We start from the raw sequence: 27570 nt of genomic DNA, 5'->3' as shown, positions 1-27570 counted from the left end.
AGGCTTACCGCAGCCTTCGCACGGAGGTTCGGAGAGCCGTGAGGCGCTGCAAGGATGGTTGGTGGTCGCGGGTTGCTGAGGAGATGGAGTCTGCCTCAGTGGCCCGCGATCACAAATCGCTCTTTAATTCTATCAAAAAAGTTAGAGGAAGTACTGAAGGCCAGAAAAGGCACCGGGCAGAGATGATCTCCCCAGTGAAATGCTGAGGGAGGGTGGTGTTTGTGCACAGACTGCCCTACATGACATCATAACAACAGTCTGGACCATTGGGCGGGTTCCGCAGGATTGGAAGGATGCCCTGGTGGTCCCTCTCTTTAAAAAGGGGGACCGCTCAGATTGTAATAACTATAGGGGCATCTCACTCCTCAGTGTACTGGGAAAGGTCCTGGCAAGGATTATTCAACATCGCCTTGCCAGGCACGCTGAGGAGAGACTTGCGGAGCCCCAATGTGGTTTCAGGAAGGGGCGGTCTTGCACGGATGCCATATTCTCTGTCCGTCTGCTACAGCAGAGGTGTAGGGAATTCCAGCAAGACCTACATCTCTGCTTTATTGACCTGGTCAAGGCCTATGATACCATCAGTAGGCCTGGGCTCTGGGTTGTTCTTCGTGCTTTCGGAGTCCCAGACCCACTGCTCGCGATCATTAAGGACCTTCATGATGGTGAGCGGGCCCGGGTAAAACTACGTGGTCGGGAATCAGAGCATTCCCTGTTCACCTTGGAGTGCGACAGGGACGTCCTCTGGCTCCCACATTATTTAATATCTATTTCGACCATGTGGTTCGTGAAGCCTTCGATGGCTGTACTGGAGGAATTTCCATCTGGTACAGATATAATGGGAGGTTGATCGATGCCGGGTGCTGGTCAAGGGATGGCTCCCTATTGGTCAACCACATTATGTATGCTGATGATCTGGTGATTGCTGCTCACTCAGAGGAGGAGTTGGAGGTGCTGCTGATGAACCTGGAGCTTGCCACTAAGAGATGGGGCCTTACTATCAGCCCAACCAAAACTAAGCACCTTCCTGGGTATTATGTACCATCGGACACTACACCCCCACAGCTCCCAATTAGTGATGGGGCAGTTGTGGAGAGAGTGGAGTGTTTTCCATACCTGGGAAGTGTGCTTATGACCAGCTCCGGTTTGACAGCAGAGGCCTCACTCCGAATCAGTCGAGCGGCATTATCTTTTCATCGGTTGCGTAATGCTGTGTGGAAGCTACCCGGTTTGTCGCTCCGCACAAAGCTTCAAGCTTCAAGGTCACGGTCATTCCCTCCCTTCTCTATGCTTGCGAAACGTGGACCCCCCTAATGGAACATCATCGCCGGCTAGAAACATTTAGGCTGGCCTGCCTAAGATCCAGCCTGGGCGCAGCACAGGCTGGAAAAGAGATGGAGTGATGTGGTACAGGAGGATGTGGAGCTGAGTGGACTTGCCGATGACTGGTACCAGCAGTGTCAAGATCGGCCTCTTTGCAGGAGGCTTGTGAAGGATGCTGCTGGCCAGTTGGAGGCAGTCGCCCTCCAACAACAATGGAGGGCAGAGGAGCGCCGCTCACAACAACGAGCAGAGTGCAGTGTGGCTAAAGCACAGCAAGTTGGCACAGTAGGGGGCACAGGTGGTGCATCAGCCAGTCATCTCAAGTCATTCGACCCGTGTCACCGGTTGGATCTGTCCCATGACCTCCTGCCAGCGGGCATTCGACACTTCACGTGGCCTTAACGTGCACATAGCCTGGCACAAGCGTCGTGGTGACGTCACCGCCACTTAGTGGCGAATGGCGGTTGTTTGTTTGTTTTGTCTCTCTCTATATATATAAGGATTTATCATGTGCTCATACCATTATAAGTGGTCTTGGCCTGCTATAAAATTCTATAAAAATGCACAGAATACAATACATTTTAAGATATTAAGAAATGTCCCATGTCATTTTGCCCAACAGGGTGTAATAAAGCTTACAAATATATGAAAATATACAGTTTAATAAGAATTTTCAAGCTTAAATTATATGTATAATTGTCGTTAAAATTATTTATAAGATATATTATATTATAAGGTGAATTAAGAGAAATTACAAATGTATTATAATACATATATAATGCATTTGTAATACTTAATAGAAAGTGTTACCAAATATTTTAGAGCAAAACCTACCAAGAAACATTTATATTCATTATAGAAATGTCCATTTCCATTAAAGGAATATTTCGGGTTCAATAAAATTTCAACAGCATTTGTGGCATAATATTTACTACCGCAAAAAAAAGAAAAAATATGGGTTATATTAATATCTGTTAACATGATTTTAGTGTGATAAATTTGCTTACTAACTTTTTCTGTGTAAAGTTATAGCCAATTTTACCATGATGATGTAATGTCAACAAACCCTAAAAATGCCAGTAAAAATTATGATTTAAACAACTTTACAGTAAAAATAATGCATGAGTTTTAACAGAAGAATTAATGTAAGTCTTAGCTAAAATTATAAGCTTCACATTTTTGCCTTTAAACTCACAAATTTTCCCTATTCACTTCCATTGTAGGTGCCTCACTGTACCACAATTTCAGTTTTTTTTTTTTAAGAAACGGAGGGACGAGTCTAAATAATTGTTTGTGGTAATCAACATTATGCCACAAATGCTGTCGATTGAGCTTAACTTGTATTGAACCCAGAAAATTCCTTTAAGATTTAACTAATTTCATTGCTTTTCCTGGCCTGGATATTTCCAGGTTTTCCATGACCAAGAAAATCTAGGTTTCGAGAGATTCATCGGTATAAGTACAGATAAGTAGTTTATGTACATTCAAATATGAATATATATGAAAATATATTAATTAAATGTTAAAGGTATTTACACATTAAATCATCTTTATGTTAATTAAACTTATTATAAAGTGTTACACATAATATACATGAGCACAATCACTACACAACTACAAACATACAGTAAAGACAAGGGCAAACAAAATAAAACCTAACCCTTACTAAAAACCCACACTATAACCATTATATATATTTTTATGAGTGTGAATAATTTTTCAAAATAAGAATACTCCTGAAGAGTTTGCTCCTGATGTATTGACAGATTTATCTAAATTCTGGTTACAAATTTGTCCTTAATCTATAACTACAGTAAGTAAGAAAACGGTATGAAATGAGAAATGTTTTGAGTACCAGTGAGTCCCGCTCGCACCCCATACACAAGCTCACATGATCCAGCAGCATCACAAGCGTGTTCTTGAGAATCTGATGGAGTGACGGCAGTGGGTAGAGCAGTGGGAGCTCCTCGCCCTCTCCTCCGGCACTACTCTGACCCCACATCCAACACATGACCTCTGAACTTTCCTCTATACAGGTACAACACCATAAACAACCAAACCAAAGCATTCTGTCTACTCTTGGTAGACCCTAATCTCTCTCTCTTACTCTTCTTTATGTGTGTGTGTGTGTGTGTGTGTGTGTGTGTGTGTGTGTGTGTGTGTGGGTTTAATCTTGGATTAGCAGTCTAAATGACCATACGCTGATCTGTTACAAGAAACAGTTGGATTATAACCTCCAACAAAATCAGGAGTAGAAGTGAATCACATTTTAGTCACTGTAATTTTGCCGTATAGCAGTGGTTCTCAAAGTGAAGTGGGAGGGTGCAGAGGTATTGTAAGGGGGTGTGGAAGACTGCTACATTCTAAAATCTCATTCACTTCCACACATTCAACAAAAATAGTGACAATATATTCAAGATCCAATGCAAAGCATTTACATGTTGTGCCAGTTATGTTCAATGCTGCGTGTACAGTATGTAAATAAAGACGTTTTGTTTCCAGTAAACATGATTTTCAATCATTTTCGATATTGGGGCGTGACCAAAAATATGCAAAATAACACAGAGAGAGAGAGAGAGAGAGAGAGAGAGACTTCAATCAACGAGACTCATCATTAGGGCTGGGAGATATAGCTAAAAATTGGCTAGATTTTTTATATTATACAAAAATATTATATAAAATATAACACTTTTAATATATATATATATATATATATATATATATATATATATATCGACATTGATGTACTTGCTCTAAAATAGTTTAAAAGGTTGATAAACTGTAGTTAAAACTAAATTTCATAAAATTTGAATGATGATGCAAAAAAATATTTTTGAAACAGTTTCACAGAAATTAATCACACTTCCCAACTACATCTGCATTAAGTTTAAATCTGAGATGTTTCTAAAAATTCTATAATAAAGTACTGCTCTCATACATGCAAGCTGTGACACAAGGAGCAGGTGCAAAACTACCAACTGTAACAGTAATGAAAATAATTCCGATATTCACAATGCTAATACATTTTTTTATGTCAAAACAATTTGTAAGGTATAGTATACTGTCAGCTGGTGATTATCCGCAGAAAATAGCGTGAAGCCTCCACACGCACTATGTCTTCGCAGTAACGCGCTTAACAAGCCACGTGATAAAATGCGTGGATTTACGGTTTCAGACGCAGAGGTAACTGAGATTCGTCCTCCGCCACCCGTATTGAGTCACTACACCATCACGAGGACTTAGAGCGCAGCACATTGGGAATTGAGCATTCCAAATTGTGAGAAAAGGGGGAGAAAATCCCCCCCAAAAAGTATTACATTTATATTTTTTTATTAAATATATTATAAATTATCATAATGAAATAATTGTTTTAAATGATTTATTTTAAATTTTATAACAGTAAAATTTTAAAATGATTTTATAACAGTCAATTATACAGTTTAGTGGATAACTGTACAAAAATATTTGACCAAGACTGACCAAATCAAAGCCAAGTACTCCAGTGGGCTGTAATAACATCTAATATTACGTAAATAAAAATTAAATACACCGGTGGCCAAACGTTTGGAATAATGTACAGATTTTGCTCTTATGGAAAGAAATTGGTACTTTTATTCACCAAAGTGCAATTCAACTGATCACAATGTATAGTCAAGGACACTAATAACATGAAAAATTACTATTACAATTTCAAAAAAATATTCAGAACTTCTTAAACTACTACTAAAATCCTCCATTTGCAGCAATGACAGCATTGCACATCCTTGGCATTTCTTGCTGTCAGTTTGTCCAGATACCACGCTTCCTGTAGCACTTGCCATATATGTGACTGTCTTGTCAGGCACTTATCACGCACCTTACAGCCTAGCTGATCCCACAAAAGCTCAATGGGGTTCAGATCCATAACACTCTTTTCCAATTATCTGTTGTCTAATGTCTGTGTTTCTTGGCCCATTCTAACCATTTCTTTTGGATTTTCTGTTTCAAAAGTGGCTTTTTCTTTGCAATTCTTCCCATAAGGCTGCACCCCTGAGTCTTCTCTTTAGTGTTGTACATGACACGTGTTGAGCAGGTAGAAGTCAATGAAGCTGTCAGCTGAAGACATGTGAGGCATCTATTTTCTCAAACTAGTGACTCTGATGTACTTACCCTCTTGTTTAGTTGTACATCTGGCCTTCCTCATCTCTTTCTGTCCTTGTTAGAGCCAGTTATCCTTTGTCTTTGGCGACTGTAGTGTACACCTTTGTATGAAATCTTTAGTTTTTTGGAAATTGTATTTATTGTATAACCTTCATTCCTCAAAACAATGATTGACTGATGAGTTTATAGAGAAAGCGGTTTCTTTTTTGCCATTTTCGGTCTAATATTGACCTAAAGACTTGCCAGTCTATAGCATACTGTGGCAACTCAAAAACAAACACAAAGACAATGTTAAGCTTCCTTTAATGAACTGTGTTTGATATGGCAAGTGATTTTCTAGTACCAAAATAGCAATTTAGCATTATTACTCTAGGAAATGTGTTGGAGTGATGGCTGCTGGAAATGGGGCCTCTCTAAATTTGATCAAAAATTACTTTTTTCAAATAATGATTGAATGCCACTTTGGTGAATTAAAGAACCAATTTCTTTCCGAAACAGCAAAATCTGTACATTATTCCAAACCTTTGGCTGCCAGATTATATTAATCTGCCCTACTTCCCATATGATCTGAATTTTTTTTCTAAAGGTCTAAACATTTCTGAAATCTAAATTTCAAAACTAGCCAATGCAATTAAAGTCAAATATTGTTGTCTGAAGCTGCCAAGCGCATTTTAAGAGCTCTGGAATTTTTCTTGAGCATGTGTCTCTCTCCATTTGACTTCACAAACACCCTACATAATCCTGATTACACCAGTCACTCTCTCAACACAAGTAGCTCACACCTCCTAAATCTCTGACAGCAGAGCCGTGCATTCCCTCGGCTTACCTTTCTGCAACGCTCTGCCTTATCGTTCAGCTCCTCCACAGCAGGAGCCACAGAGCTCTCTGGAGCCTCCTGCACTTGAGGTGGATCTGAGGGAGAGAACCACATGGAAAGATGTTGTTGATAAAGCGGGCTGTGTACTGAAGTGAGGCCTGAGCAGTCACAGTGACTGAGAGTGAAATAAACATAATTACGGCTCATTTATTTAGTATGCTCCCCAGAGAAAGTGAACAAGGATTTGATCTTTATTAACCACCATTGATCTAAAATCATTAACATCTCTGCATGCAGGGCCTCTTCAGATGGTCTCTTGTCTTTTTATATGATTTTACAAAGCTTATCTCATGAAATGAAAAAGTGCTTTCAATGTCTATTTATTATAAAAGACAGAAAAGTGTCTAATTTCTGTATCACTAGCAGCAAACGAAATAGCAAAAATAACATTTTTGGAGCACATTTTTATGCACATTTTCGATATTATGCAGCACTTTGAAAATTTGAGTATGATCTATCGCCCCTATCTCATGATACAAGTTGGCTTTCAATCTTCTGAGCAGTAGTAAACCACCACAATTAGATTGGATGAGACTCTTTCTAATAAGACAGAGTCTAATTTTCCACAAGCAAAATAAAATCTAGACATTACCAGTGTACACCCAGAACCCCAATAAAATTCAAACAGCAAATGAGACATTTGTCACCATCTGCTGGTCATGTAGGGTTACTACAGAAGAGCAGGATGCACGTTAAAGGGATAGTTCACCCAAAAATGAAAATTCTCTCATTATTTTCTCACCCTCATGCCATCCCAGATGTGTATGACTTTCTTTATTCTGCAGAACACAAATTATGATATCTAGAAGAATATTACACCTCTGCAGGTCCACACAATGCAAGTGAATGGGTGCCAAAATGTTGAAGCTCCAAAAAGCATATAAAGGCATCAAAGGCATCGGAGTGGTGGTGGTATAGTGGTCTAAGCACATAACTGGTAATCTGGTAATCAGAAGGATGCTGGTTCGAGCCCCACAGCCACCACCATTGTGTCCTTGAGCAAGGCACTTAACTCCAGGTTGCTCCAGGGGGATTGTCCCTGTAATAAGGGCTCTGTAATTCGCTTTGGATAAAAGCGTCTGCCAAATGCATAAATGTAAATGTAAATGCATCATAAAAGTAATCCACACAACTCCAGTGATTTAATAATTTTTTTCATAAGTAACATGAAAGGTGTGGGTGAGAAACAGCTCAATATTTAAGTCCTTTTGGCTATAAATTCTTCTCCCTGCCCAGAAATGGGTGCTATGCATGAAGAATGTGAAAGAATCATTAAAAACACAAGAAGAATGTGAAAGTGATCTGTTTCTCACCCACACCTATCATATCGCTTCTGGAGATATGGATTTAACTGCTGGAGTCTTAAGGATTGCTTTTATGGTGATATATGTGATGTAATTTGGCACCCATTCACTTGCATTGTATGGACCAAAAGAGCTGAGAAAATATTTCTAAAAATCATAATTTGTGTTCTGCAGATGAAAGGAAGTTATACACATCTGGGATGGCATGAGGGTGAGTAAAGTACAATTATTATTTAATTACTTCTTTTTAAACACAATTCACAGTCGTACTTTATCAAACTACACAATGATGAATCTAAGACATTACAGTTTCATTTTCTGTTAATGCATGATTTTCTGTAAAGCTGCTTTGAAAATTCGTGTTGTGAAAGGCGCTATACAAATAAAAATGACTTGACTTAAATTATGAGAGGATTTTTGGGCGAACTATTCCTTTAATCTGTGTGCATATATAAAGGGGTAGAATGTTAAATGTGAGTTATAACCACTACCTGTGTTCAACTGCTCCTGGAGAATGACGAAACCCTTAGAAGGTGGTGGGTGCTCAGGGTAACTGAGGCCACACTCTGGCCAGACAGAGCTCTGGTCATCTTTGTTATCATCACGTCTAAGGACCAGACAGAGTTCTTGCTGACTGAAGAAGCTCTGCATGAAGCCAAGGTCCAGAGAAGACACGCTCACACCATTAAGAACCAAGATTTCATCTCCTGCCCTCAGATCTACAAACACAAACATATTGTACAAATAAATTCAACACACTAAGTGTGCATTACATAAATTATGCCTCCGCAAGGCAGTTCGAAGGGAGAAGAATCTTGGCAGCCATGTATGGTCATTCCATACAGGAGTGGGTTCCTTGTTATTTTTGAGCCATTCATCTACTGTGAAGAGTGAAGCCCTTAAAGAGAATGTTCAGGGAAGAATGGAATGCACCTTCAATCACTTATCCATGCCATTTAGAATCTTATTGAGGAAAAGGGAAATATTGAAATGTTACCCTCAGAGAACGCCAGGCCTTTAGGATGCACCTCACTCACATAGACATGACTTCTCCCGGCGCCATCCACATGACCTGTGACTGCAAAACCTGCAGAGAGCCACCAGATTATCCCACAGCAGAAACCAGAGACAGTTTACGTCTAAACACTTTGGCAAATTTAAAGGGATCGTTCACACAAAAATGAAACTTTTACCATCATATACTCACCCTCATTATTTTCTAAACCTTTATGGCTTTCTTTCGCCTATGGAACACAAACGTAGAATGTCCAAGCTCTTCTTTTCCCTTTTTGGAGCTTCACAGCACCAGTTACATTAGGTGTGTAACGATTCACTCTGACAATGATTCGATTACAATTATTTAACTAATGATTACAATGCATAGTCTAATCTGAAATTTGGTCACGATTTGATTCGATCCGATTTGATAAGATTATTTTGGAATGATTCATTACTATTTAAAAAAAAAAATATGCTGAACAAAATGTCAGTGTTTTTTACTGAACATTCTTAATTTACATAGCACAGAAATGCACCAGACATGCGCACACAAGCCACAAATGCATAGGTTCATAGTACCAAGGAGGTTTGGCTTATACAGGTATGTGTGGCTACATATATTAACGAACAATGTGTTATATGATATGCATCATAGATATGAATATGTTGCATATAGACATAATGTGGTACATACAGATATGCTACATGCATAATAGATTTCTGATATGAATAAAGGATAACATAATATCTGATGCAACATAATGACTTGATGCAAACACACACAAAAAGATGGTAAACTGTAAAATAAGCATAATAGACTAGCATATCATGTAACTTTAATATTTATTGCACCAATAATTACAGATGAAATGTCATATGCAGACCGATGAGATTCATATTTAAATCAAGCAGCGTCATAGAATGAAAAACTATCTATTAGTAGCATACAAAGGTGGTTATAGACTTATATTTTTTATGCAGGACTTTTTGCGGCACACACCGCAAAACATTTCATTGACCAATCACAGTTGACTATAATCAACTGATTGGTTCCCTTTAGAACAGTCTGAAATCACTCACTATTCCCTCTAGCATTCACTATAAAGAGAATGAATGAACGAATAGGTGTTTTCATTTACAGCCAATGTCTGCCCACCAATCACATTTATTTAAAGGGACAGTTTCCCCAAAAATGAAAATTCTCTCATCATTTATTCACCCTCATGCCATTCCAGATGTGTATGACTTTTTTCTTCTGCAGAATACAAATTATGATTTTTAGAAGTATATCTCACCTCTGTAGGTCCATACAATGCAAGTGAATGGGTGCGAAATTTTGATGCTCCAAAAATCACATCAAAGGCATCATAAAAGTAATCCATACAACTCCAGTGTTTTAATTCATATTTTTTTTATAAGTGATATGATAGGTGTGGGTGAGAAACAGATCAATACTGCAATCCTTTTTTGCTTGAAATTCTTGCCCTGTAGGTGATATGCATGAAGAATGTGAATCCCCAAAAACACATACTTTTATGCTGACTTTTGATTGATTTTGGCACCCATTTATTTGCTTGTAGCTGAGAAATTATTTAAAAAAATCTTCATTTGTGGTCAGCAGATGAAAGAAAGTCTTACATATCTGGGATGGTCTATGGGTGAGTAAAGGAAAGAATTTTCATTTTTGGGTGAACTATTCCTTTAAGCTGAGTTCTACTTGTGGTTAAACTGTTTTATGGTGAAATAACACATTTTATGTAGATACAAAAGCAATATTAACATGATATATCATAACCGGGGAAGAAGGCAACATCAGTGAACATACTTTGGTCAAATGGATGCAAACAGTTTTGCATAATGATACATAAAGCTGAAATCGGCAGCATCCATTCATCCATTTGATCTTATATAGGTTTGTGGTGTGAATTTGGCCACATAAACTTTCTTCTTTCAAAGTGTTCTTTCTTACCCTTCAATCTTGCATGCTCCGCTCTGTGCCTGTTGCAAGAAGGCTTGTGTATTATGAGATGGCTACATTGGATTCTAATATAGTAATAATAATTTATTCTTAAATTCCGTAATCAAAGCAGAAATTTCATTGATAGATTGATGCACCACGATGCATCGATGCATTTTTACACCACTAGTTCATTTTCATTATATGGGAAAGAGCAGCTTGGATTTCTGCTTAACTGTGATGTTCCACTGAAGAAAGAAAGTCATATGGTTTAAATTTGGAAAGATACGAGGATGAGTAAATTAAAACAGAATTTTCATTTTTGAAGAAAGATTTCTTACAGCTGAATTCATGCCGAATGTGTGACAGATAAAAGATAGCTGTTTACGGTGTCATCTTGTTGATCATGCTGTAACTCACCAAAGTCTACTGTTGTGTCCGGGCGGAACATGTTTAAGGTGAACACATTGAGAGGCAAAACTTCAAGCTCATCAAAGACCTGTTAAACCAGAGCAAAACATTAAATATTGATAATCACTGAAGTCACAATGGTGCAATATATGGAAGTCTAGTAGTCTAAATAGGAAAACAAAAGAATATCATAAATCAATTTTGTTTAATTAAGTTTCATAAAAACACTTACATACATTTTTCATTAATATTTAATAATAAATTAATTAATAAAAAGTATACATTTTATCTATAACTAAAAAAAGTATTTAAACTGAAAATATTTTAAGATGCTTAATGTTGTTATAATTTTGTAATAATGCCTTCTAGGGATGTTCTGATTAGGGCTGCAACTAACGATTATTTTGATAATTGATTAATCTAATGATTATTTGAATGATTATTCGACTATTCAGCGATTATGGCAATGATTAATCATTAGGTCTTAACAGATTATTCAGCTTGTGCCCGACTTAAAAGCTTGTGTTAACTGTGCTTACTATTAATACAGAGGACAAAATCATCTTTTAAAAATACCTCTAAATGACATTCACTGAATTAAAGGGGGAAAAAAAAAAATCATTTTTATTAAGTTTAACTCAATAAAGAAATTCACTGCAAAAAATAATATTGTTATCAAGTGTTTTCTCTTGTTTTCCATATTAAATTGTCTAAAAATCCTTAAAACAAGATACATTTACTTGAGAAGCAAAATATAGGCTATTTAGACATGCTTTAAGAGAATGTATCTCAAATATAAATGTATTTTGTATGTGTATTTTTTCACTTGAGTTATTCTTCTGCTAGTGCAATAAAGACAAAATTTAGACATTTTAAGATATTTGTATTTTTAATATTATATTTAACATTCACAGAGAACAATTTTTTCTTCTGCAGTACAGTTCCTAAAGTAAATGTACATAGTTTTAAATTAGTTGTAGATTTTTTTATAGGAAAAAAGCCAAAACCAATCATAAACACATTTTGTTGCAGTGTATAATGGGGCGAAGTCTACCCTCTCTCACCTTTCTGTTCACTTCAATCCATCCTTAATTCACAAAAAATAAATTCTCTTTTTATTAATAAAGCTGCGTATTGCTATATTAGGATCAGCCTAATATGGCAACAGTATCAGCCGGTTGCAGTTTCAATCTCTCCACCTTAGACTGGGTCATTCGCACAACTCATAGAAGAGGCGCTGACCGCCTAAGAGTTTGTTAATTATATGACCTGCTGCCGTATTATTGGAACTTGAATAAGGCTATAACACATTAAAACTGCATTTAAGATGTAACACAGGGGTGTTTCCTTTAAAGAGCTCCAACTCCACTTATTCCACAACGAGAGTGCTTCTGTATTTACTTTTTTATTTTTTTGGTATAATTCCCTTGTACTTTGCGATCTACATCACCTGAAGCTGTTTGGAAAGTATAGAGTGCATCTGGACTGTGATCTGTGCAATTCTTCCTCTCCTCAGTCAGGCCCATAACGTGTATCATTAGTGTTTAATGTAATCTCATGTTACTTTAAATGAGATCAAACGACTATTCGACGATACAAATTTTTGTTGACAGTTTTTTATTGTCGACATTGTCGATAACGTCAACTAATCGTTTCAGCTCTAGTTCCGATAACATTTCTTTATAGAACTCGCTGAAACTATCTATCTAATATAAAAAAATTGTGCTTAAATAAAATAATTAAAACTTTAATCAAATGAAAGCATAACAATTAATTTACAACATGAAATTGTATTATTTTTATCAAATGAAGTGATTTTATACAATCTTCACAGCACAATCCTATATACAACTTTGGAGTTATTTTCTCATCAGATAAAGTGCAGCATAATACAGCATCACAGATGTTAGATACTGCTTAAATATAATACAGTTACTATTATAAGTAGTAGTATAACAGTGAATATTACATAATACAGTAGTGATCTATTTCTGTCAGCACAACACCGGCTTCACACATTCACAAGCACTTACATTTAAAATGCTGCATGTGCAAATTATCTATTTATCTCATTAAATCGCACCTTTCGCTGTTAAATAATCTCAATATCTTGTGATTTTAATCTGAGCGTTGAATGTTTACGATATGACATTCGTACGTCAGATGGTATCGGGTTTTGGTATCGGAGCATTTTTTAGAGTACTAGTACAAGTATATGAGCACAGTATCAGACCCAATTCCGATACCAGTATAGGTAACAGTGCATTCCTAATTCCTTCTCTTTTAAATGGATAAAGAGATGAATTTTTTCTTTAATTAAAAAGTTGCATTTTAAAAATGATCTATTAATGAATTTATTATTATAATACATTTACATTTATGCATTTGGCAGACGCTTTTATCCGAAGCGTCTTACAGTGCACTTATTACAGGGACAATCCCCCTGGAGCAACCTGGAGTTAAATGCCTTGCTCAAGGACACAATGGTGGTGGCTGTGGGGATTGAACCAGCGACCTTCTGATTAACAGTTATGTGCTTCAACCCACTACACCACCACCACTCCACTATAATATACTTTTTATATAATAATAAATTTATATACATTTTACTCTTGAGATAATATTTTGACTACATTACTGGCACAAGCTGGTTGTTGTTCCAGGCAGACCAGCTTAGCCATGATGAGTGAACATCTAAAACGTCTAGGTTACTGTTGTAACCTGCGTTCCCTGATGGAGGGAACGAGATGTTGTGTCGAAGAAGCAACACTAGGGGTCTCTCTTGAGAGCCTCGCACATCTCTGATCTTGAGAAATGGCCAATGAGAAATTGGCAGACAGAATTTGCATGTCCCGCCCCCGGTCATACGGGTATAAACGGAGGGAAATGCGTCTGTTCATTCAGGATTTTGCCTGAGGAGCCGACAATGATGTTCGGACTTAACAGTGGCTCATCGTCTCATTCCCTCCATCAGGGAACGGAGGATACAACAGTAACCTAGACGTTCCCAGTCTGTCGCTCACTTCAACGTTCTGTCGAAGAAGCGACACTAGGGGTCCAATTTTAATCACGGCATGCGCTGAACAGTGTATGTGCGCTGTTGACACAGGTGCGGGCAGGCAGTCGCATGCCAAAATGACAGGCCATGTCAGACTGCACGTACCCTTCCCCAACGCCCCATAAGATCGTCATAACCTTCTGGTATGGGGGGACAAGGCGATGGGCCAAGCATGGGAGAAAGCCGCGCCTTTTCTCTCTCTATGTTTCTCACATAGAGTTAAAGCAACTGGGGCCATCTTAATGCTATCACACGCATTGGGGAAGGCGTTCTTTCCTAATTCCTATTCTTTCAGGGGGGAAAGACCCTGTGGAGACCACACCTGCCCAGGCTGGGGGAGGTAAAGAGTGGTGGGATTCTAATTCACATGTGGAGAATGGCATGGTGGTAGATCCTACCTCATTGGGAGGGAGGAGTTGCTACAAACACGGTGACCGGGGGGCAGTGAGGACTGTCCAAGAGAGACTCGGGTCCGTTCGCAAGGGGACCATACTGCAGAAAATACACACAGCTCCCGACCTGTGGAGCACCTATTCCAGTACAGAGTAATTTGAGTACTCGCATTGGGTTTGGTCGGGGAATTCCTCCACTGAATTCGCGGACCAGAAGGCTAGGGAGGAGTCATCCTAGGAGCCGAGTTAGTGGGATCTCTTGGGAAAAGAGCGCACGATATTACCTCAGTGGAGGGAAAGGGCGCTAGGTGCAAGAGGTACACCCGGTCAGTTGTTACCGCGTTACCAAGTTCTACCGGCTCGGACCTGAGAAAACACGACTGAACCCTGAGATTGTAAAATCTCGTAAAGGTATTGGGTGTTGCCCAGCCCGCTGCTCTGCATATGTCTGCTAAGGAAGTGCCCTTGGACAGTGCCCACGAGGATGCCACACTTCTCGTCGAGTGTACTCTAACCTGCAAGGGGCCGGGCACGGCCTGGATGTGATAGGCCAAAGCTATGGCATCAACCACCCAGTGGGAAAGCCGTTGTTTGGAGACAGAATTCCCTTTCCGCTGTCCGCCAAAGCAGACAAAGAGCTCCTCAGAACGTCTAAAGCTCTGTGTGTGGTCCAAATAGATACACAAAGCACATACCGGACACAGCAAGAAAGGGGCTGGGTCTGCCTCCTTCTGGGGCAGCGCTTGCAGGTTCACTACCTGGTCTCTGAAGGGAGACCGAACTCCAGGCAGGTGTCGTTGACAGAGAACGCTTGCAGGTCCCCGACCCTCTTGATGGAGGCGAGCGTGATCAGGAGGGCCATCTTCAGGGAGAGGGCCTTGAGTTCAACTGATTCTAGTGGCTCGAAGGGGGGTCTCTGAAGGCCCGAGAGGACCACTGAGAGATCCCAGGAGGGGAATAGGCTTGGCCGGGAAGGGTTCAACCTCCGGGCACCTCTAAGGAACCTGTTAACCAATTCGTGCTTACACAAAGACTTGCCATCTACTGCGTCATGGTGGGCCGCAATAGCGGCAACATACACCTTCAAGGTGGAGGGGGACAGCCTCCCTCCAACCTCTCCTGCAGAAATGAGAGCACTGACCTGACTGCGCACCTCTGTGGGTCTTCAGACTGGGAAGAACACCAATTTGCGAACAAGCGCCACTTCAGGGCGTAAAGTTGCCTGGTAGAGGGAGCTCTGCCTTGGTTGATCGTGTCTACGACACGGTAGGCCAGCTAGATCTTCCAGTCCAGGGGCCAGACGTGGAGGTTCCAGAGGTCTGGGCGCGGATGCCAGAGGGTGCCTCGTCCCTGAGAAACAAGGTCCTTCCTCAGGGAAAATTGCCAGGCAGGGGCTGTTGCGAGGAGCACGAGATCCGAGAACCAAGTCTGAGAGGGCCAGTAGGGAGCCCTTTCCAACGCCCCACAGCTGCATGCCAGTTGCACACAGCGCCCCAACCCTGCTTGGAGGCGTCTGAGGTGACCAGAACGCGTTGGGACACCTGCCGCAAGGAGACTCCTGCCCGTAAAAAACAGAGGTCTGTCCAGGGTTTGAAAGTCTGGCAGCAGGAGGGGGTGTTAAACACACGGTGCGTACCGCGGCGCCATGCTCATCTCGGGACTCGAGTCTGGAGCCAGTCTCATATGCATCAACCCCACCGACACGACCACCACGGAGGACGCCATATGCCCCAGGAGCTTCTGGAAATGTTTTAGTGGGACCGCCATGCCTGGCCTGAACAAGGTGAGGCATTCCAGCACTGACTGCGCGCGCTCGTTGGTGAGTCTAACTCCATGCCGGGAAAAGAGATGCTCTGAACAGGGGCGAGCTCGCTCTTTTCCCAGTTTACCTTGAGCACCTGGTCCCTGTGGATGCACAGTAACTCTGGAGTGGGCCAGGATGAGCCAGTCGTCGAGATAGTTGAGTATGCGAATGCCTGCTTCTCGAAGCGGGGCAAGGGCTGCCTCTGCAACCTTTGTAAAGACGAGAGGGGACAGGGACATGCCGAAGCGGAGGTCCTTGTACTGATACGCCTGGCCGTCGAACGTAGAAAGGGTCGATGTCGAGGCAAGATTGAGACGTGGAAGTACGCGTCCTTCAGGTCTACCGCTGCGAAACAATCTAGATGCCGGACGTAAGTTAAGATGTGTCTGTGCGTGAGCATTTTAAACGGTTTGTGCAAGGCCCGGTTGAAAACTCGCAAGTCCAAGATCGGTTGTAAGCCGCCGCCTTTCTTGGGTACAATGAAGTAAGGGCTGTAGAAATCCTTCTTCATCTCGGCTGGAGGGACAGGCTCTATCACGTCTTTGAGTAAGAGAGTCGCGATTTCCGCACGCAGGACATGGCGTCTTTGCCGTGCACCACGGTAAAGCGGATGGGCTTGGCAAACTGAATCGCATAACCGAGTCGGATGGTCCTGGCCAGCCAGCATGACGGATTGGGAAGTGAAAGCCATGCATCCAAGCTCCGTGCTAGGGGCACTAAGTGTAATACGGCGTTGGGGGGGCAAAAGCGTGTCCCGAGGCCCTGGTGCTGAGGGAAGACTCGAAGCACTTACCTTGCTCCACACACCAGGCAGGGGGCAGGTTAGTAACTGAGGAGGAGGTCCCATGGAAGCGTCCTCTAGACTCGTCAGAACCAGCCGGTCAGGGGGAAACAGTCGTGGGTTTGGAGGCGGGATGTCCGCGTGATGTTGATGCTGATGGCAGCCCGGGCAAGCATGGCAGCCCAGTTGAGTCTTCCGCATCAGATGCCGGAACACTCTCCGATGCAGCAGCGAGCACTCGACCGCATCCAGGAACTACACAGGGGAGGAAAGGCATCTTTATAAAGACGCATCCTAAAAAGGACTTTCAACGTTGCTGTGTATTGCTCTTTTAGAGAATTAAACCCAATTCCTCTTTTACAAAAATTATCTTTTAGAGAGCGCTGTCGAAGCGCCCAGTGGCAAAGCTGCACTGTCGTGCAGAAAAGGAGAAAGCCGCTGATATGCGCCGTAGATCCAACAGCATGCGCTCTGAAAGATGAGATGAACAGTCTTGTGGATCGCAGCTCGCTGCTCCGAAGAAAATTTCTGAATGAACAGACGCATTTCCCTCCCTTTATACCCGTATGACCGGGGGCGGGACATTAAAATTCTGTCTGCCAATTTCTCATTGGCCTTTTCTCAAGTTCAGAGATGCGCAAGGCTCTCAAGAGAGACCCCTAGTGTCACTTCTTCGACACAACGTCGAAGTGAGCGACAAATGGGGAACTAGCATCAATGTGGTATAAAAATGAAGGCGGAAGGATATCTCATGCTATACAGATCTGCTCAGTAGAATATAACAACAATTTTCCTCCACAGGAAATTGTTTTATGCTCTTTTAATTTATACTGTTAGGTGTAGTTTCATGTTAGACAGAGGAAGTTGAGAAAACTCAGGAAATTCAGATGAGAGGTGAAACTGCCTCAAATTTATAACCGTGTCCTGTTGCTAAGTTTTACTTGCATTTTACCAAAGGAATGTAGAATGTGTGGAATAAAGTATGGTACAGAAAAGCACTTCTTGGTACTAAAGCCATAAGCAGCAGAATATTTCAGTGATTTTACTCTCTTGTAAACACCCTTAACTGTGGTAAAATTATTGTCATAGCCAGACGCTTGGTGGTTTATTTAATGTATAAGCAGCAGCAATAAAATAACAGACACAAGTGTTCAGTAAATATTTAAATGAATTAATATGGATAATAATAATAAAAATAATAAGCATAATAAAACAAAATCTTCCACCAATTAATAGTCCATCATCCATCTGTAGGCTTTAACGATGGTCAAGCAACGCATCTAGGTGCATTACTGTAAAATTAAATTGATGTGTGGTCACAGGTGTGTGTGTTTGTGTGCATATGTGTTGACTATTTTACAACAGCTTATCCAATCAGACTTTACAGCAGCAACTATCCATTTAATAAAATGTGTTTTAGTCTCACCAAGTTTCTCAGCAGGTCTGTGTGCACTGGAGTGATTTTTTCCACATCTTGACCCAAATGTCTCTTCACACGGAGGCAGTTCATAGTCGGATCCAACTGCTTTGCCTACACAACAGATCAAGCTATCACCAACACATTCACATGGCGAACTTAATTTTCAAACACAATCTGTGAGGAATTATTGAACAATATTTAAGACCCCATAATTACACAATGATGACTAAGACTTTATAGATATTACAGTTTAATTTTCTGTTAATGCATGATTATCTGTAAAGCTGCTTTGAAACGATGTGTGTTGTACAAAGCGCTATACAAAAAAAATTACTTGACATAATATGGCTTGACAAGCACCTTTAATATAGCCAATAGCCTTTAGTTTGCAGTTGTGAACCATGTTTTGTTGCTTGCTATTGCTAGTCAGAGGAAGGTGATATTATGGGGAGGGATATTCTCACTCTAGAGAGCATTTTATTAGACAGAAATCTGGATATGTTTGTGATATACTGCTCGCAATGCAAGTCTGCTGAGTTATGGCATGCGATGCACAGAGGCCACATAATGGCACAAAATTTATAAATAACACACAAATATAGTGACCCGCATTGTGTTCTTCATCATGTGCACAATGCACATTTGTGATTACGCAAGTTGAGGATGGAAAAGCACTGGGGTTCGACAGAATCTGAAAGAGTCTGAAACCAGACGACTGCTCAGGATAACTCAGATTAGGACCAAAAATATGCCCAATATGTAAACCACTGAAAGCACAAAAGTCCACTAAATGTTTTGATTTCATGGAGTATTTCATCTTTAAAGCAAATGAACCCTGTGACAATTTGAAGTTACATTCTTTTGCCCTGATTTTATGAAGACTTGCCTTGCATGCCAAAGAAAGAACATCAGCAACCACAGAGTCCTGTTTGACTGGCACACCAATGACCTGGCTGTCTGGCATCAGCACATTCACACGGCTCTCCAAGCTGCAGTCCCAGAAATGGCCTTTAGGTGGTGCTGTGGAATGTAATTTGGCAAAGACGTCCAGCATCTGCTGACAAGGCAGGGGGGGTGATGGAGAGAAGAATAGACAAAGACAAGGGCCAAAATTGAATAAAGTTGTAGTATCAGTGAAAAAGTAAATCAAATTTGTAAATCAATGTAGTGACTTTGGATAACATTGCATGATTACTTAATGGGAAATGATTGCAAATGAATAAAAAACATAAAATAGTCTGTATGTTTTTTATTTAAGCTGAAGGCCATTTTATCATATACACATACACAAAGCAAGTTTGGGGGTCTGGAAATATTGACTGCTAATTTGTAATTTGTATGAATTTATGCCTTTTGTGCTTATATGAGCGTATCAAATACGAGTAAAAAAATGGCTTTGGCAAGTAAAATTACTGGCCAAATTTTAAGAATTAAATTAATATGGTCAATGAAAAATACTTATAGCAGGTATATTTTCTTAATTTGCCAATCTTACTCTTCCAGCTTTATTCTGATCAGCTACATCTGCAAAGAAAACTACATTGAAAAAGTGTTTATTGTTTTAAATAAGTGCAACAGGTCAGTCTTGCACTGTCAGATCCCCTTATTGAGACTGGAGTTGAAGGACAATAGAATTACACTGACATTAAGTCCCCTTTTCTGCAACCTCTCTCTGCCTTGTTTGCACTGCATAATGTCAACAGATCAGCAGGTTGTTGTGACAGCATTGTGAGCCGTGTGAAAAGGGAATGTGTGGTTCTGGAGCTTTTTCTCCCATTCATATTCTCCATAGGCATTTCCAAAAAAAAAAAAAAAAACTTTATTAAAGTGTTGTGAGCCATAAACCAAAACTCAAAACCAAAGCACAAATCGAGGTTACAGTAAAGCAATTAGAGAAAAAGTGAAACTTAAAATTTTGTAAAAGCACTTATACACATTCATTCTGTTTACATAAACTCATGTATTACATGAGCTGTAAATGATTAAAATCATTGTTTTACTTTCTTTTTTGGGGGGGTAAGTTGTTACATTGTAATGGCAACAAAGTTTTAAAATTGGATGAACTTCACAAAAAAAGTTTAGCAAGCGATTCTTTTACACTAAAATCATGTTGACATGCATTTTGTTTACCTCTTGTGGTTTACGTTTAAAACAGGGAGTATTTTAACGTTTACTGATTAGCCCCTTTCACTTCCATTGTAAGTGCATCACTGTAACAAAAATTTAATTAATTTTGTGGTAATCAGCATTATGCCACAAATACTGTCAATTGAGCTTAACTTGAATTTAACCCAGAATAGTCCTTTAAGGATTAAGGATAGTAACAATAATAAAAAAAAAAGTTGAAAGCATGCTAACTGATAGCTTAAACAGAAATACACCAGCATACACCATTGCTTACTTATTAACCTTAAAGGGATAGTTCCCCCAAAAATGAAAATTCTCTTAACATTTACTCCCCCTCATGGCATTTCAGATGTGTATGACTTTCTTCTGCAGAACACAAACAAAGATTTTTTGAAGAATATCTCAGCTCTGTAGGTCCATACAATGCAAGTGAATGGGTGCCAACATTTTTAAGCTCCAAAATGCACTTAAAGTCAGTATAAAAGTAATCCATTAGACTCAAGTACTTAAATTGATAAATTGTGAAGCAACATGATAGGTGTGGGTGAGAAACAGATCCATATTTATTCTCCTCATGGATAATGAAAATCATCAAAAATAAAAGAAGGACTTAAATATTGAACTGTTTCTGGATGGCATGAATGTGAGTGAATGATGAGATAATTTACATTTTTGGGCAAACTATCCCTTTAACCTCACAATATGTCTTCTGTGTTTAGAAAATGAATGGGATTTTTACTTCTGGAATCTGACTGTTGCCACTACTATAAAACAACATGTGGAGCAGGATTTTGGACCAATCAGAGTGAGTCGAGCTACCAAGTGCAACCTGACAAAAATAGAAGCAACTGACTAAATGTCTTGTTGCAGTCACAGTCACAACTGGTTCAGACAAAACTCAACATTAAGACATTGCTTGCTGCATTACCACACCTATTAGAACACGGAAAGTGAAAAGTATCATTTCAGAGTAGTTTACTGTAATTACCTCTGAGCAGCTTTGCGTGAATGGATGACCAAACGATCTGGCAGAATATCCCTCAACTACCTGCATCACACACACAAACATACATACAGAAACATTAAATGCACATCAGAAGATAAACAGAGCAGTGTACATACTCAAAAAAAGCAGCATGTTTCTATTTGTATGGCTTAATTAGAAAGCATCCATCTGAGGCGCCAGATTTGATACTATTCTGATAGTGGATCACAGCAGAAATAACCTTGAGGTTTGCTGGGAAATAATGAAAGGTCTGGGTGATGCTGAAATTACAGCTCTATAAGCAGACACATGGATGAGCCTTAATCATCAGGGCAGGGTGGGAGACACAGCCTCCCCTCACGAGACATCCAAATACCTCTACATCTGCTACCACAGCAACGCTGTGTGTACAATACATGCACACACTTATCATATGGACACTATAGAAACAGAAAAGTATATGACTTGCCCTCTACTGCTTATAAAAAACAAATCAAAATCAAAAATACAAAAAATAAAGACAAAAAGTTGGTTTTCCCATATTGCTAAACTGATATTTTCCACGTATAATATATATTATATATATACATTTAATGTTATTTACAATAACTTGAATGCTTAAGCTTGTATGTAATTAAAATGTAATCAACACAACAATTTGTGTAAAAATGTAGAAAACTAAGGCATACCTTTTGGACATGTATTATGGTAAGATCATATTTTTGAAAATATGCCATGGTATAATTATGTTTTTAGACTTACAATAGTAATACAATTTGCCATGGTAATTAGATGTTTTTGGAAAATGAATTTCATGGGGTAACAGGATTGAGAACAAAATTTATAAAACAGCTAGTAATTACAATTAAAATGTTTTTTACTACAACAACTGAATATCATATTCAACAGATTATTTATGAATAACAACACTGTACGTATAATGATTAAGACCTCTGAGGCTGGATCAAGCCAAAGTCGGTGTCAATGTAGTAGCTACTTTTTGTAGTAGTTTATCAAACAAATCTAATAGCACTCAAAAAATAAAAATGGGATTTGTGTCTCCAATGCTTAAAAAAGGAATAGGACATCAAGTGTACAACATTCTAGGAAAGTGCCAAAAACTACAGAGGTTAACATCCACAGTAGCAATAGCATGGCTGAGGCATTTATCTGTTAGACGGCAATGACAAAAGCCATTCAGCCCTCTGGAAACAATCACACTACACCCCCACCCCACCCCCCCCTTACCGTGCTGAATCACAGAGCTTCAGATGTACGTATGTGCAGTGGACGCCTCATGCTCTCACACTGCCAGCTGTCTCTCCTCTCAGACTTCTCCCAGCTTGCAGCCATTAACCACATGCAGCTCATGGTAATTCCCGTCTTTGGAAGCATTTGCTATCAGGGGCTGTTTTGACCAGATTAGGTCCATTTATGGCAGGATCATTATGAGGCTGGAACCACTGAGCATTTGGCTCTGACCTCACGTGAGGCGGTCTACAGAATCATGCATGTGGATTCAGAACTCGTGCTCTGTGTTAACAAAGCCTTTTTAGAGAAGGAATGCTTATCTGGGCTAATTTTCAAGAACTGGATCAGAAGTGAACTTCTAAAACAGCCCCTCAAACACACTGACGGGTGAAAGGAACAGGGCTGCTGTGTGTTTTCCTGCTATTTGACCTTTAGTGCAAACTTTGATGAGCGAGTCAGTGGTTGTTTGTTTTATCTGAGGGGAGTGTGAAAGTGTTTTCCACCCCAACACCTGTGAGTAGCATTAACATGCTACTGTGAGACAAAATGAGCAAAACAGGCTTGTGTCTTAAATGAGTGCTTATTACATAGTAAGACTTCTTAAGGGCACAATTGTCTAATGAAATAAAAAAAACTGTATTATTTATTTTCCCTAATTGTATTCTTGTTAGAGTTTGACAGTTTCAAAATAGCTAAATTCTTCCAGTAAAATAGTAAGCTTTATCTCCTTGTAGATATTGAGGAACAAATTTAAAGGAATGTTTCAGTACAAATTCTGCTCTATTGGCGGCAATATTGTCAGTTATAACATAATTTTTTTTAGCTTGTTTTCCCACAGCTACGGTAATGCAACTTACTATGAAAGAAGAGGCAAAGAATGAATGGTTGTTCATAAACCAGATGATTAGAAGAATGCATCAAATGGGGGAAATGATGAACCATTTCCACATAATACAAAAAACCATTTAAAGTATTATCTAGATCAGATTGTGACTAGACTTTAAAGTGAGGGTAATTGTTAGATAAAGAACTGTTAAGTGAACTGGAAACACTCTTGGGGCCATTTTCTTATATACATTTTTCAGGAGCCTGAACACACAGAGGGTCCCAAGAAAATGGCAGGGCTCAGAGGCCCCTCAAAACCAACTGTTTATTCAGGTGACGAGACATAAAAGAGAGAGCAAAATGTTTTGTTCAGTCATATGCAGCATTAAAGTTAATAAATTGGAAGTTAGGAAACCTTAAAGTGTGCCATTTTTTCGATGTTTAAGGAATATTCTGGGTTTGTCCCACCTTTTCTTTAAAAAAACACAAATCGAGGTTACAGCGAGGAACTTAAAATTTTAGAAAAGGACTTACTTTAATTCTCTTCAAATTTGTAAATTTTCTAAGCTGTAAAGTTGTTTAAATGGTCATTTTATAGTTGTTTAAGAGTTTATGTTGTTACGGTGTCATGGCAACAAAGTTGTAAAATTGGATATTACTTTACACAGAAAAGGTTAATAAGTGATTTTTTCATGTTAACACATATTCCAACCAGTGGAAGAAGGGTGGAGTGTTCGAGAAACTTTGATTGCTGAGGTGCATAAATTACACATTTCAATTTAAGGAGGCTGTCATGATCCCCTCTAGAGGTTTTTCCAGAGTAAACAGCTTAATAGTTCTTACCTGGGACAGGGTCTGTCTCTTCTCATGGTTGCATTTGGTCAGACTGTCCAATCCCTTCTGTGAGGAAAACAGTCCTCGTTTGTTCCGCATACCTCGAGATTGAGAGCGACAGCGTCTCCTTAGCGTGGCCTCGTCACGAGTGCATATCTGCACAACACACACATTTACAACTTTTCATTCAAAAATGTTGTGGAGCGTCTCAAAGGTAGATTGTGTTTTTAATTAGGTCTTTCTTTGGTCTCTTACAAAACCTCCATGAAGCATGTGACTATTCCTCACCAGCGCATGGAAGGACGAGACAGAGAAAATTCCTAGACGGCTCAGCACCATTTTAGATGGCCGCCCGGCAGTGGCTAGCAGACTCTTTGGGTTAGGCAGCTCAGTTCCCTGCAAACTGGCCAGGTAACAGCGCATGCGGAAGAGCTCCAGGTTAAACTTCTCCAGGTTCTGTTCCCACTGCAGGATCTGTGGGCCACAGTGAGACAAATATGACAAAGTTTCTTGAAAACACAAGGAAATATATTTGAGAAAGCTACAAATGTTTTAAATAGTTCAATGCCTCTATAGTATGACTCATGATATGTAGTAACAGAGAACAAATTGTTTAGTTCACTTCCCCTTTGAAATACAGAATTACAGTCGATTAAATAGCAGAACTTGATTCTTAATACCAATGTTGTGCATTAAGCAGTGCCAGATGCTGAGTCTGCCCTAATACCCAATATTCCCCATACTACATTTATCCCTTAATAAAAATATCAGGGCTGTCAACAGACACACTTAAAAATCACTAAAAAATGTCTGTGAGTTTCACTCAAATGTAAAATTTCAACAAGTTGAGTTTTGATAATAATTAAATTCTAAACTAAAATAGAAATAAAAACTAAATAAAAAATTAAACTCTAAAATAACCTGTGAATTGTGACCTTCTGGCAGCAAATATTTTCTCAAATGTGGCATTGCCACTCAGAAATTTGGAATAACAAAGATCATAACATTTTGGACATAACCTACTCCATTTGACAACATATGTATTTTCTTTCCCCCTTTTTTGTAAATACTGTTCACCATAACAGGACATGGGTGTGGGTTTCAGGTTAGGATTTAGGTATACTCTAAAGGCCTCTAAATGCACTGTGGTCTGGTTTCCATTAAACATCAACATCAATCACTTGATTGCCCAATTTACTAAACCACTCATCTGAACGGCTCGATGTTGCCCTTTAATCTTAAAAAAAAAACACGCATTTAAATAAACATCCACACACACATCCGTTTGGCTGCTCACCTGGCTCTCAATAGCCTTCCTGTTCTTCTGGTCATTAATGACAGTCAGCTGCAGTTCTGCCATCTTCTTCATTTTGCCATCCATGTCTATCTTCTGCAGCAGGATTCTGCTCTGGCTCTTTAGTAAACGCAGGGTGTCTTCCTTCCCCTGACGCTTAGCTAAATGTGAGGCACAAGCTGAGTGGATGGCTGTCACCCAGTTCTCCAGATCTGTCTGGTTTGCAGCCTGCAGATGACAAGGAAGAGGTGGGTTATGGCTAGATGCATCGGCGTCACGACTGCTGGCTGCTAGGCCATAGCTAACTCAAACATCCCCATTTCTATAGAGCGACAGTTGGGTTCCAGAAGTAAAAATCCCATTTCTTTTCTCTATATAGACACTGGCATTTAATGATAATGTTTTTAAAATAGTATATACACCTTTTAAGACTGCCCTACAATGTTTGCAAATACTGCGAATGATGAAATGCTCTCAAACTATTTACATTTGAATATATCTGAATATTTTGTAATAAATTTAAAATGTATTGTCTTCATACTTGTAATCAATCATTTTAAGTAGAAATGTTTATATTGTACAGTCATTTTTTTATTTACAACATTACACCATTTGCAATGCTTCATTGGATGCATACTATAGTATAATATAATATACTATAATTTTCATCGCCCAAATAAAATAATACACAGGCTTGTCTTTTTTAAATACTTTTAGCTTTAAATTAAATATTGTAATGTTGTGATTCATCTCAGAGCTGGTTGGTTTTGTTCACGTTTAGAACACTTAATTTAATAATTTTTTGAAATCCCTAAACAGAAAATGAAAAATACTTCAAGATCCAAAATGGCTTAAAGAGTGAACAGTCACTGATGTCTTTTATTGGAAGGCTACATCCAACTCAGGCACCAGCTAACTCTCTAGTATTGTGGCAAGTATCCTTGTTTCCGTGTTAATGTTTGATGCACCAATGGTTTTATTTCTGTTTTTGGTAAATACAGTATAAAGGAAACACCTAGTCCATTGAGATAATGTCCATTTAACACACCACACCAGTCTGAGTAGCAGGGCTATTAATTCCTACAAAACATTATGAAAATATTATGCTCAATTTCTAGAAATATGATTCATTATGAAAAAGCATAATGACATCACAAAGCTGGAACAACAGATGAGTGACAGTGTGTAACATAGGGACAAACTTTAAAAAATATGACTGAGAGAAACAGTTATGAGTCTGAATATAAGTAGCTGTCTTACCACAAACAAACTGTTATTGTGAGTCACAGTAGCAACAATTCAAATATAAAACATAGTTGGGGATTCTGAGTGCAAAACTGCCTGCATGAAGTACATGCTGTCAGAAACATTTAGCTGTGAAGTGGACACCTTGACGCCAGGCTTCAACACTTGGCCATGCTGGAATCCCATATTGTTAATAAAGATTGTAAAACATAAATAAAACATAAAAAATTCCTTACTTAGCATTACATTTAATCACAACATGTAAAACATGCCGAGAGTGATACAACTGAAAGTCCACAAAAGGGTGAGAAATGGCTTACTAGTTTTATAGAAAAAAGGGCCATAAACCTGAAAGAGATAGACATCTCCATAGGAGTTGCTGAGGCAGAAGACATTCTCTTTTTTGGGGTGCTCAGGCACTGCCTGCACAATACTGTCCTCAACAAGTACTGCGTAGCGTGGTGTGCATTCCTGCTCTGGGGAGGTCATTCCATTGGATTCACCCAATAAGATTGTGCAGCCTACAGGAGACATAATAAAGTCTTA

General features: G+C 39.4%; 1 protein-coding gene across 1 annotated transcript in view; it reads right to left on the bottom strand.

The window, feature by feature from the left end:
- LOC127623999 (rho guanine nucleotide exchange factor TIAM2) overlaps positions 1-27570 on the bottom strand; it is a 137704-nt gene that overhangs the window by 30415 nt on the left and 79719 nt on the right. Inside the window, exons 5-15 of the mRNA XM_052098567.1 lie at positions 27373-27545; positions 25783-26007; positions 24774-24959; positions 24495-24641; positions 21579-21638; positions 19350-19517; positions 18470-18574; positions 11018-11096; positions 8639-8728; positions 8133-8360; positions 6287-6372 (exon numbers count right to left, since the gene is read on the bottom strand). Coding sequence (XP_051954527.1) covers positions 6287-6372; positions 8133-8360; positions 8639-8728; positions 11018-11096; positions 18470-18574; positions 19350-19517; positions 21579-21638; positions 24495-24641; positions 24774-24959; positions 25783-26007; positions 27373-27545 — 1547 coding nt within the window. The remainder of the gene's footprint in view (positions 1-6286; positions 6373-8132; positions 8361-8638; positions 8729-11017; positions 11097-18469; positions 18575-19349; positions 19518-21578; positions 21639-24494; positions 24642-24773; positions 24960-25782; positions 26008-27372; positions 27546-27570) is intronic.

The sequence above is a fragment of the Xyrauchen texanus genome, chromosome 30 (assembly GCF_025860055.1).
Source record: "Xyrauchen texanus isolate HMW12.3.18 chromosome 30, RBS_HiC_50CHRs, whole genome shotgun sequence".
Classification (NCBI taxonomy): domain Eukaryota; kingdom Metazoa; phylum Chordata; class Actinopteri; order Cypriniformes; family Catostomidae; genus Xyrauchen; species Xyrauchen texanus.
The sequence above is the reverse complement of the archived record's forward strand: the minus strand, read 5'-3'. Positions and strand labels throughout refer to the sequence as shown.